Genomic DNA, 12500 nt, shown 5'->3' on the forward strand with positions numbered 1-12500 from the left:
AGCACCCCTGAGGAGGGGTCAAGGGTCAAGCAGCGTTTTAGGCTAACTTGTCTCTGAGACAGTTCTCCGCTCCTCCATTACCTGCTGTCAGGTTACTGACTGACTGGTTGCAATAAGGTGTAAATTTGCGGTCTGCATGGTACCAAACATCTACCAAACATATTTTTGTTCTTATATTTAAAAAGAATCAGGTAAATCTGCTCAGTTTCCACTATTTCTTATTTAAAAAACAAAACCATAGAACTATTAAACATTGTCAGGACAGAACAATACATAAGCAACCGAGAAAGCAATGAAAGAATATTCTAAATCTTGAGAATCTTGACAGCCGTTAATTCTGTGTAATTAAACTGTATTCTTTCTAAATAGCAGTTTCAGTGTGTTATCTCTGTTGAAATAAATAAACAAAATGGACCCCGCTGACAGCCATCCAATTGTGTGAATACCTGTCGTGTGCGTGTCAGAGCCTTGACACACTGACAACGAGGTTGTCGTGTTTACTTTTGCCAGACTCGTTATTAAGATTCAACTTTACTGTTATTGCTCAGCACAAGGCAATGCAATGCAGCATTCCACATATCCCAGCATCTTTGGAAGCAGGGCTCAGCCATTGGACAGCACCCCTGAGAGAGCTAAGGGCCCCAACAGCCGCTGTATGGCAGAGCCAGGGTTCAAAACCTCAGTCTTCCGAGCGATGGCTCAGCGCCGTCCCCACGTGCAGCTGCTATCCGTTTGCTTCTGTCCAGAAGTGTGTGAGCTCGGTTCCATGGCAAAGACTGAAAAAACAAGCAGTCCAAAACAATAAAAATGACAGTACATGACAATCTGGAGGCCAGAAAGAAACAAATCATTTATACACACACACACACACACTCATATACACACACACACACACACACACCAGTTTGCCCTTCATTCTGAAATGAAAGTAAAACTTTAACTGCACAGTTGTTACTTATGGGCCTTGCCTTCAATACATTATCTTCTTTGATCTTTTAGCGACCACAAAATGGAAGAGGAAAAGACATCAAAGCATGCGGGGCCCGGTGCTGACGCTGTGATTAGACCTTGAATTCCCTCAGCCCCTAGCAGAAATGCGATGTGGTCGCCCTACCGATGTCTCCACGGCAACCAAGTGTCATGAGCACCGCTGTTGTCATGCTGGGGCCAGTTCCAGCATGGCTGGCTCCTGTGGACTTTCTGCACAATTCATCGTGATTTCACTATTGAACAAATGACCAGAATAACATCTACTCTCTCTCTTTTAAGATCATAACTTGATCAGTTCCCAGTAGACCCGAGTTTTCCAATAGCCTCTTTCAGGAAGGACCTGTATTGTACACAGGCCTGGCGAGATCTGGAGATACTCTAATATATACAGTTCCGTACATATTATTAATTTGTCCTGCATTAAAAAGGATTTGCATAAACCTTTTTGACAAAGGCATTTACAGTATAACTCTATATTAAAGGTGCCCTGCTAACACCTGACCATTGGTCATACACAGGTCACTCATAAGAGGCTAATAAATGTTGATCCAATGTACACGTTACAGTCACATTACTTAAGAGTACAGATGGTACCAGCCAGACTTAAACCGTATGACAGCCAATTAGGTGTTTCTATTGGCTAGGTGCTCCTAGAGAATTGATCACTAAATGTACATCGGTTATTGCCTCATATCGAATTTTGTAACCCTTGAGGGTTGAGCCGTGTGACCCCTTTTCCACGGATGCTGGTGTCACGTTGCAGCCACCCAGATGTTCCTTTGGTGTTCGAGTCCACCGCAGCCGAATGCCTTGTGCCGTGCCGCACGACAAAGTGGTTTAGCGCGGAAGCCAGTCACCATAGCACAGCTTGGTGTGTCAGGGAGATGGGTTTCCAGGCCCACAATTCCAGGAACTCTGACCTCAAACCTCAAAGGTCTGCAAAAGCAATCTGTGGAAATATGATGGCCTTTTAGCCTTCCAATATCTGAGGCTCATCAAATCAAATAACCTGTATGAATTTCCCCATCAGTACATCAGAAGGATTTTTAAGACCAATTGTTTTTGGAGTGCTTACCAACGGTGCTTCTGTAATGGGCACATTGCTGTAGATGTTCTTTTTTTTAATTCAAATTACTCTAACTTATCAAACTAAATTCCTTGAACCAGTTTGGACTTCAGGTAGCTCTGAGGACCTTTGGACCCAGGGTCAGATACATCTGGGATTCAGGAGGACGTAAGGTCAAATTTGGGGAGAGCCCAGCATGTATATTCCCCAAAAATAGCAGGTTTTTATAGTGGACGAGGAGAGGAGCCCCATAAAGGAAGTATATCCAGGAGAAACAGTAGAACAACAGTGGTGGTTTTATAATCATCCAGAAGAGACAGAGGAAGAGTGGTAGTGGGTTTTTATAATACATCCAGCAGAGACAAACTGGAAGAACAGTAGTGGTTTTATAATCATCCAGGAGAGACAGTGGAAGAACAGTAGTGGTTTTTATAATACATCCAGGAGAGACAGTGGAAGAGTGGTAGTGGTTTTTATAATACATCCAGGAGAGACAAACCGGGAGAACGGTAGTGGTTTTATAATACATCCAGGAGAGACAAACCGGGAGAACGGTAGTGGTTTTAAAATACATCCAGGAGAGACAAACCGGGAGAACGGTAGTGTTTTTCTCCCTCTCGTCCTCTTTCTTCCCCTCTGTCCATATGTTGTCCGGGTGACGGGGGGAATGATTTCCAATCTGGACAGCAACTGCCAATAAAATGGTACTCAAAGCAAAAAGCCAGTGTCTACGTCTGACCTGCGCCAGGAATCTCATCTCCGAAAAACACGTGTCATCAGTCTTGCTCAGAAACAGCCCAGCGATGGTGCAGTGGAGGTTTATAGTGAGTTTTATTGCATGTCCATAGAACATTGGGCTGGTGTGGGTGGTGGGGGAGGACACGCTATGGTATAATCCACAAAATAATCCAGGCTGTCCCTGAAGGAATTGGGCCAAAACCTCTGGAGGCTGTTTATATACATCTTGTGTAGTTTTTCTTGTTTTTCTTTTTGGGGATTAAAAACATTTTTTTTGGAGGATGCGGGTCTCTGCTGAGTAAGGGACCTGTTTGTTGCGCCTCCTGTTGCCTATGGCCCAGTCACTCGCAGAGAAGACCAGGAGGGGCCCAGGGGAAATAACATGAGTGAGAGGTTTATCGAAACACGACTCAGAGCTCCAGCCTGAAGGAAGGGCCTCTTGCGGTGGAAGAAGGGAACTTTTGTGTGTGTGTGTGTGTGTGGTACAGGCCGCGAAGATGACTCAAGAAGCTTTGCGCTCTTCTGTAATTATGTCAAAAATACACTTTAAAGAGGAGCGATGTGGAAACGGGAGGCGCTCGCTCGCTCGCACGCACGCACCCTTTCTGCCCTCCACAGCTGCCACCGCCGGCCCCTGGCTTTCTGTTTCTTTCGTTCAGTGCCAATGACTTTCCTGTGCGAAACAAAGGAAGCTCTCTCGCCCACCCCCCACCCCCTCCCTCTCTCACCCTCCCCGCCTCCCTCTCTCTCTCTCTCTCTCTCTCTCTCTCTCTCTCTCTCTCTGTACCTCTCTCTTCCTACGTTCTTTTCTTTTTCCTTCTGCTCTCTCCCGGTTGTCCGCTGGCGCCTGGGTTCCCGGTTCTGCTCAGGTGGCACCAGGCCGTGAAAATGGAAGCCCTCTCCTAAGTGCTGTGTGTCCAACCCTTCTGCGGTCGTATCTGCCGGTGTGCCACTGCTGGTGTGTGTGCGTGCGTGCGTACAGGCATGTGCATTCATTGTCAGAACAGGATATCCCTGGAAGTCCCGTACCCTGTACGGCAGCCTGCTGCCTGTGCGTATGCCTGCGTAGATTACCTGTCTAGAGACGGGCAAAGTGTGCAGAGACCAGGATTTCAGAGGCTTTGGTAATTGTGTGTAATGAGCATTTTGGTCTCATTTAGCAGGTGGAGCAGACTGAATCCCTTAATCTAGACACCAATTACACAGTCTGTCAGGGAGGCAGGGAGACAGGCGCAAGGTGAGACACTCGCAAACTCCATGACCCCTTCTGTCTCACCCTAGCCACGCCCTCTGACTGGTGTGAGGACAGGCGGAACACATACACGCACGTGTGCAGACAGACACACAAACATGCGCTGGGATCCATGTTTATGTTCTAGGGCTGAACAACATTTACCTGCACCATGTTATGGAATTTGATGCAGCGTGTTAATGTGGTGTCAGGTCCTGCCAATTCTGTGTGTACAGAGGAGACATTCCTACTTTAACAGCAAACACAGAAAGACAGAGAGAGACAGATCCAGTAAACTACTGCCCTGAGTGCCTTCCCAAACATAAAATTATAACAGCATACATGGGAAACAAGTGCAGGTGCAGACTGTGTGTGTGTGTGTGTGTGTGTGTGTGTGGTGTGTGCGCGAGATATTATTGTTATGCAACCTTTCCGTCCCAGCTGGCCAATAGCTCCTTGCTCCAGTGCCCCCTCTTATCACCAGTGAAGATCAGTGTTGCAAAATGAACAGAGAGAAAAGGGGAAATAGAGGATGAGGGGAAAGATTGGGGAGAAGAAAGAGTGGGAATGAGAGCAAGCACATAATAGATACACACACAGAGAGGGACCGAGGGAGGGAGGGAGAGAGAGAGAGAGTTAGAGAGGGGCGGGTCAGTAACTTCAAAGAGGAGCGGCAGGATTCTGCAGCCTGGCGATGTTTACACTGCTGAGAGAAGTCTGCATTCCTGCCTCTCAGTTTTCCATGGTATTCCGGGAGGATCTATCTCTCTCTCTCTCTCTCTCTCTCTCTCTGTGCTGTAGTGCTGGCTAGGTGCCTTGGACCCTGCGACAGATACTCGCCCAACGCAGGAAGTTTAGGTTCTAATTGGCTGGTTGTTTAGGTTTTTGATAATTGATTGGTGCTCAGAGGTCATGTGGTGTCTGTTGTCATGGCGTCTGTTTGTGAGAGCCGGTCATGTTTACACTCAGAAAAGAAACAACAATAAAATACGCAGCCCTTGATGTGGACTTTCAGATTTTTGTGTGTACAATGACTGCATCTCTCCCTCTGTCTAGAAGGCCAGTTTGTGTTTGATTACCCGTTTTAGCAACGGACCGTCCAACGGCGAGTGAGTCACGGGGGAAAGAGCGCGCGTTCCCTCATTTGCAGAGACAGATCGGGTATTGTAGCGTTCAGTGTTTGTTTGGCCGCCACAAAAACAGTACCTTAGCCTGACTGGGTCTTGGCTCTTCTGCTGGGGATTCCCTCTGGCCAGCTAACCTCTGAGGCTCCGTTACAACGTAACTACGCAAATAAACATAAACAAAGCTGGCCTCGCTTGGCGCGCGTAGATGCGGTCATAAAATGCTGCCCTCGCGTCTGGAAGCGAACTACGCCGTCCCGGGCCCCAGCGTTAATGTTAGGAATGTTTGGTTTCGGACCCGGTGGCTTGGGAATATGGTGGGATCTCCCGCCTGTGAAAACCGATCGTTCCCATTCTGCCTAGCTGACTGTCAGCCTTCCCAAGGCTAGCGTCATCGCTAATGCTAGTGTCGTGAGACTGTTCTAATATGACCCCCTTCGACCAAAGACTGCAGCTGAAACAACACATCAGCTAGGGTTCCCCAAAGGCTTTGAATAAAGAGTAACTAGTTCATTATTTTGGCCTCTGACAGAATGTGGACTTGGGTCTAATTCGGAGTGTGTGTGTGTGTGTGTGTGCGTGCGCATGTGCGCACGCGTGAGAATTTAATTGCAATATGTGTCCAGGACAGACTGACGCTATTGCAGGTTTGTACGGGGTGTGTGTGTGTATGTTAACGAGACTGAGAGAGACAGACACCTGCAAGGCCCAATCATCTCTTTGTCAGTGCGTCCTAGGCTGCTAGACCCCGTAAAAAACACAGAGAGAGCGCACACACGTACACACACACACACACACTAAAAACAGGAAACCGGACAAGTGGAGAGAGATTGTATCAGTCAAGAGGGGGCATCTGTACAAGGTGGCCATCAGCTGTGACCGGTGGGTACAGAGAACACACACACCATGCCATTCATGCAAAGAAAACTAAACTGGGGTGGCCAAAGGCTGGAGACGTACGTGTACAGGGGGTGTGGGTGTGGGTGTGGGTGTAGGTTCAAATGAGACATGACAGCAGGTGACACCTGTCTCTCTTTAAGGCCTCCGTAATGAAACAGGCCATTCCAGACCCGAGTTCTCCATCTGTGCATGTGTTGGACAACTCACTCCACTGCTCTTACACTCCTGCTCTTTCCTTTTTTCTCTCTGTGTGTGTCTCTCTGTCTCTTTAGCCATATCTCTCCTCTCTATCCCTTCATGCTCCATCACTTGATTTCGATCCCCTTCTCTTTCTTGTGTTTTTCTTGTTATATCACTTCTGCCGTCGGTGTTAAAGCTGTATTTTGCATTCACACATCCTCCTGCTGTTCGAAAACCTGAAAACACACCTGCTCTGCACAGTGCTCCTGAACCCAATGCTTAAAACAGCAGTCCCTGGCAAAGGAACACACCAGTTCCAAGATAAACAACCAACCAGAGAGAGAGACTGTGGCCATGGTACCAGAGATGGAGAGAGAGAGAGATAGAGAGAGAGAGAGAGAGAGAGAGAGAGAGAGAGATACAAACATTGGAGCGAGACAGCGTGCTTCTGTTAGCAGAGGCGAAGACTTTGTTTACCTTGTTCGCAGCTCTGAGATCCGTAGCGCCAGCCGTGCTCACTATCTCTTGGTTTTGAGCCGTTGTCATGGAGGGTAGTAATGTGGACATCACGAGGACACACCGCATGGACTTCCCACTATTGACCGGAATCTGATGATTAGGGATTAGTGGCCTCACAGACTGCATTAACCCTCTCATCAGTGCTGGAGTCATTTTGTGTGTTGCGTGCCTGTGTGTGTGTGTGTGTGTGTGTGTGTGTGTGTGTGTGTGTGGGGGCAGTATGCCTTCAGTAGCACTGCACCCTCTGCTGGATAACATGCAGCAGCGTTTGACTTCAACTGACTCAAGGATCAGTAAACAGTTTTACACACACAGGTACTGCTGACCCGAAACCATCTTTTTGGCTAATCTAATTAAGAATGATAACAGAACCGAAGGGGTTGACAACAAAATTAAAAGATAATAAGATACCTAGTAGAATTGAGAAGTATTGCAATAAGATAGTCTTGCAGTTAGAAAGTAATTCAGCCATTGGCTGTTAAAAGGGTGTCCTTTGCCTGTCCATGTGAGGTTACTGAAGGTGATTCTAGTGGATGATGTTACAGAGGCCTCATTTCTTTCTGGCCCGGTATACCCCATGTGTCTTTGTGCCACAATACCTCAAAATCCTTCTCATTGACTCCCTAGACAAACAGACTCTCTCTTTCTTTCTCTCTCTCTCTCTCTCTCTCTCTCTCTCTCTCTAGTACCGTAATTGCTCCGCAGTCATTATAGTATCGATTTCTCGGCTCACTGCTTTTTTTCTCGCTCTTCTGTCTCCCATTCTCACCCCTCTGTCTCAGAAGACAGCAGAGTGGAAAGTGACTCCACCAGTACTCCGAAAGCACCAGCACAGAGATGCCCCTCCACGCCTCTGCCACCGACTCAGCAAACACTCTCTCTCTCTCGCTCTCTCTCTCTCTTACACCACTTTGTGGTGGCAGTGCTCCTATCAGGCCTGCTCGAGAGCGGTCCTACTCCCTGCAGCTAAACTCTGGCGCGTTGGCATTAAAGCTGCAGTAAGCCAGAACCACTTCTCTAAACCGTCTTTTCGTCCCTTTCAGCCGTCTCTGGGCTTATTGGCTCGTCCGGCTCCTGCCAGTGCTAGATAACTGGCCCAATGCACACGGGTGTAGAGAGAGGCACTTCAGAGTGAGGTTTCGAAGGAGGGGGTGGAATAAGGGGGAGGTGCCAGACTCCGGCGGCGAGGCCTGGCAGAAGTTGGGAAGAGCTGTGGCGTCGATTACAGCATCTTTAAGGAATGCCGCCTCTCTATATCCACATTTACAAAAACCTCATCACCAAACGTTTCAAAACGGCCAGCGCCTCTAGTACTGTGTGAGTAGCAGTGTTGGGTTAATGACCAATATTAAATTGTTTAGTCACTGGACTTAACACTTCATCAAGTGAGGATGTTAGTGAGTGTTTAGGAATGTGTGTGTGTGTGTGTGTGTGTGTGTGTGTGTATTTCTCCCACACTGGAACTCATCCATCTCCATTAGACCCATCATTCTCTTCCACCTATTAGTGTTGCTAGTAAACCCAGCACTAAAAGATATAATTTTAACAAAGACAACATTTTATCATATTCAAGGTGTCAGATTCATACACCAAATAATACCATGCATCAGCGAACAAAGCAGGATGCATTATATTATGCAATAAATTAGATTTATTTCAAGCGTAAGTGGCCAGCATGTGTGTGTGGGTTTCATCAGCTCCCTGCAGGATTCGAAGAGCGTGCGTGCTGCTACTCCAGCCCTGACTGTGCTTTCCTTCGCCAGCACAGGCCTTGCACGTGGGGCAGCTTTACCCTGGAGTTAGCAGTCCCCTCCGGCCATAGCAGGGTCAGTAGGCACAGCGGTGTGTGGAGGAGGGGCCCTTAGCCTCGGTATTGAGGGAGTGCCCGTTAGCATGTGTGTTATCAGGCAGGCACACCCATGGCAGCAGAGGATAGAGGAGCATGCATGCGCACACACACATAAACAAACAAATGGACATTCTCTCTCTCTTTTTCACACAGTCGTGTGTGTCGCATACAATCCAGCTCTCTTTCGCTGGATGTGTGTGTGTGTGTGTGTGTCTGTGTGTGTGTGTGAATTTGAAGCCTGCCAGGATGCTGCAGAGCATAGCAGTGCTGTTTGGATTAGACACGCTGATTGAAAATCCCAGCTGTGACAGAAGTCTCATAGACACACACTAGAGAGCAGGTTGTCACGGGAAACCGGGTCCGAACAACATGCCGGCTCACTGGCCAAATATTTTGCTGCTGTTGGAGAGGCGGTGGGGGCAAGAGGTTTGGGGGTTACGGAATTCTTTCCTGACACATACTAGGCTTGGCTGTCTCCAGCCCTCAGGGGGCAAAGCCTTTGAAACGGGGATAAAGGGCCACCCCGACGTCAACTACACAACAGCACCTGTCACTCACCCACAAAGTCCCTCCCCTCGTTAACATGTTAACACCACCTTCGCAACGATACCACGATGCGCGTCTTCCTCCAGAGGTTGCTGGTTTGGAATATCGGGCGTGTGTATGCTGTTTCCGTTTTTCAGATGGCCGAGGAGCCCGGTCCGTCACAGGGGCGTCATTCCTGAACTACGGAACAGAAGCTGTCGAGAAGGTCCTTTGGGTCTGTGATCGCTGAATGGGAGTAAATTGAAGGCTCGAGAAATGATCTAAAGCCTAATTGGGCAGGGGGGAGAGAGAGAGACAGAGAGAGAGAGAGACAGAGAGAGAGAGAGAGAGAGAGAGCTAAACTGGCAACACATGAACTAACCCGGTTGCTGGCACGGGACAAAAGGAGACCCACAGGGCGAACAGGGAGGAGGGAAAAAAAAAAAAGATTATTGACTTCTCACCACAGCCAGTATTTACTTTTCCCTGCTCGCTGCCCCACTGTTTGTTTTTGAGACTGTCAAATTTTGTCTTTCCTGACTATTTTTAGGCTGCTGATGGCGATTTAGACAATGGCGGCAGAATGCTTTTAATCACGACTACAAAGGCTCGGGGCGGGGGTCGTGGGGGGGATCTCGTCCACTCTCCAGCAGAGACAGACGGCCAGCCCTGACCACCCCAGACTTCTGGGATGGCGACTGTTTGTTGCTCTCTGCGGTCTGAGCTCCCTGCTGAAATCGGGACTGAATTATTTTTTTTGGTTCCCAGTCCCCCATCTCCCTGGCTGTTCTGTTCTCAGCCTTTAGAAACCCACATGAAGACATGTCTCTCGGGAGGGTGAACGCCGGCCTGAAAAGTGCTACTTGGTTTTCGGTCCACTGTCTTTTTAACTGGGGAGTAAAAAATAGTTCAAGACTGCGGGGCCGCCTTCACGTCGGTACGGGACTGAGATAATGGCTGGTTTCGCCCAGGACTCCACACACAGGCTCCACGCGTATCCAGTTGTTCTGCTGACTTCGAGACCTCAGCGCCTTTGGGAGAACCAATGAAAAGTGGCTCTTTCCGCAAGTTCTCGTGAGAAGTTGAGGGCAGAATTAGACATAATTGCTCAGAATTTGCTAGACATTCGGCGAAGCTACATATGCCGGTAGACCTCCATTTTTCTCTATCTCCATCTCTCCTTCTGTCTCTTTCTTCTTCTCTGTTCACGAAAGGCGGCATTTCCTCACAGAGGAAAATACTCCAGTTTCAGAGAAAACCTGAGACTTTCAACCGTTCTGCCGATTGAAGCGTCACCGCTTGTATGTTCAGATGATCTTGCTGTCCATTATTTATTAAACAGTGATCCACAGAGCAGGACGGAATAGTGTCCAGCTTCCTACGGTGCGGTGCAATACGTCCTGTCTTGCGATTTAAAAAATATCTTTTTTATTCTGACCATTTCAAATGCAGGATAAACCACAGGCCCACAGCTCATGACCTCCAAAGGTCACTGTTAAGATGACGTCAGAGGAAGGCCCAACATCTCCAAGCATCTTCCCTGCGTTGAGTCTGTCTGTCGAGCTGTACTAGTGTTTGCTAGGCTCCACTCAGCTCTGTAAGGGTGTGAGGGTTAGGTGGCATCGTGTGGGTCGCTAGCTGGAGACTTATTGCATTCTTGAGGACTTGTTGCGTGGACATGTGGCGGTATGTCCCCCAACTCCTCGCCTGTCTGTTTCAGCTCCACCTCCCCATATCCCCCCGCCTCTCCAATCCTGCTCCAGTTTGACTGACAGCGGCAGCAGGGCGATTCATACGACGTCACCCTCCCAGTGCTGGTTCGCGCGTCGGTGATGTCAACTCCACCCCCCGGGGGGGGGGCTGTTTGTACTCTTTACGATTCCTGGGTGAGGTCAAGGGGCCTTGCCGGCGCCCCACTGTCCGGCCACAGGCGGGCCGCAGTGGGTTCGGGGTAGCGGGTGAATTAGCCCCGGCAGAACCTCCTTCCTGGAGCTTTTCTTGGCTGAGGAGCAGAGAAGAGGCAGGCGATTTCGCGGTGATTTATGTCGAGGCGGAAAGCCCAAGAATCCGCGCTGACCCTTGATACGACTCCACCATTTTGATATATGGCTTTTCTGGCAAAGCCCCTTGTCATGTTTAATACTGTTCTGTGGCTGTTCACACATCACTTTGGCCATTTTCTGTAGCTCGCCAATGCAAACCTTGGCAGTGAAGATGTCTCCATTAGAGGTGTTACGCAAAAAACTGAACTAAGATCAGCCTAAAGGAAACGCCACCCCGGTATAGCATGTCCATAGTGTCCTGGCTGAGATGGGGTGGCACATGGCTGCTATGTTTAGTTCACAGATTAAGTACCTCCTAACATCTTCAACCATTCTATAGAACATATTATAAACATAATATAAATGTACTGTTCATTTGTGATTCCTCTCTCTCTCTCTCTCTCTTTCTCTCTCTCTTTCATTGAGGGAATTTGAGGGATATTCCCAACCAGATATGTCTATATTGGACTGTCTAAAGGAGTTTGCATAATCCATAATCCACTGAAAAGGGCAAAGGTTCTGTTGGCACATGGAATCCAGGCCGTTGAAGAACAAACGGCTTCCTCCTCAGATTAATCTGTAGCTCCCTGCACTGCCAGCAACGGGATTTGGAGGCTGGACGCCGTTTGATACAGCACCTGTCTTTTTTTTTTTTTTTTCTGTATACAGGAAATGGGTGGAACGGATGGGGGGAGAACCATCCCCTGCCCCACCACCCACCCACCCTCTCTGATAAGATTACCGTTAGTCAAATGTCACTGTTAGCACACATGGCACAGGAAGAAGTGTGTATCACCGCTCTACATCAGAAGGAAGGGAACTGTGTCGCAGGCACGCATGCACACACGCGCGCACACACACACACACACACACACACACACACACAAGTGTCACGCCAAAAGTGTTCCCTGTGGAGGAACTGTCAGCCTCCGAGCCTATATGCAAACACAGCTGTGGTGCGGCGCTGGATCTGAAATCTCTTGAAGTGTAACTCTACTAGACTAGACTACTGCCCTGTTGCGGGGTGACGGATAAGCTGTGACGGATACGCAGTGTTTTTGATGAGTCATGGTATTGGGCTACACACAGTTCCTGCGTGTCATTTGGGAACTGATTTGATCTCGACGCATAGATGCCAATGGATGAATATATACTTATGGTAAATGCTTACTGTACTTGTATACTAAAACTTGTGTCTGTCTGTCTGTCTGTCTGTCTGTCTCTGTGCAGTCTCACCCGTTGTCCCTGTGTAACACCAGTGAGGATGAGCGCCAGGAGACGTCCTTCATCAGCATCGTTAAGCTGGAGAGTCCCAAGAGCAAAGTGCCCCGGTGCC

General features: G+C 48.5%; 1 protein-coding gene across 2 annotated transcripts in view; it reads left to right on the forward strand.

Moving 5' to 3' along the window:
* Nucleotides 1-12500, forward strand: part of LOC113577571 (E3 ubiquitin-protein ligase RNF43) — a 65419-nt gene that overhangs the window by 26727 nt on the left and 26192 nt on the right. Inside the window, exons 1-2 of one of the 2 annotated variants that reach the window (XM_035527278.1) lie at nucleotides 12147-12235; nucleotides 12395-12500. The exon at nucleotides 12395-12500 is cut by the window's right edge and continues 17 nt beyond it. In XM_035527278.1, coding sequence (XP_035383171.1) covers nucleotides 12233-12235; nucleotides 12395-12500 — 109 coding nt within the window. In that variant the 5' untranslated portion in view covers nucleotides 12147-12232. Of the gene's footprint in view, nucleotides 1-12146; nucleotides 12236-12394 lie in introns of those variants that run through there. The other variant, XM_035527277.1, reaches the window with a different exon arrangement.

This window comes from Electrophorus electricus, chromosome 6 (genome assembly GCF_013358815.1).
Source record: "Electrophorus electricus isolate fEleEle1 chromosome 6, fEleEle1.pri, whole genome shotgun sequence".
NCBI lineage: Eukaryota > Metazoa > Chordata > Actinopteri > Gymnotiformes > Gymnotidae > Electrophorus > Electrophorus electricus.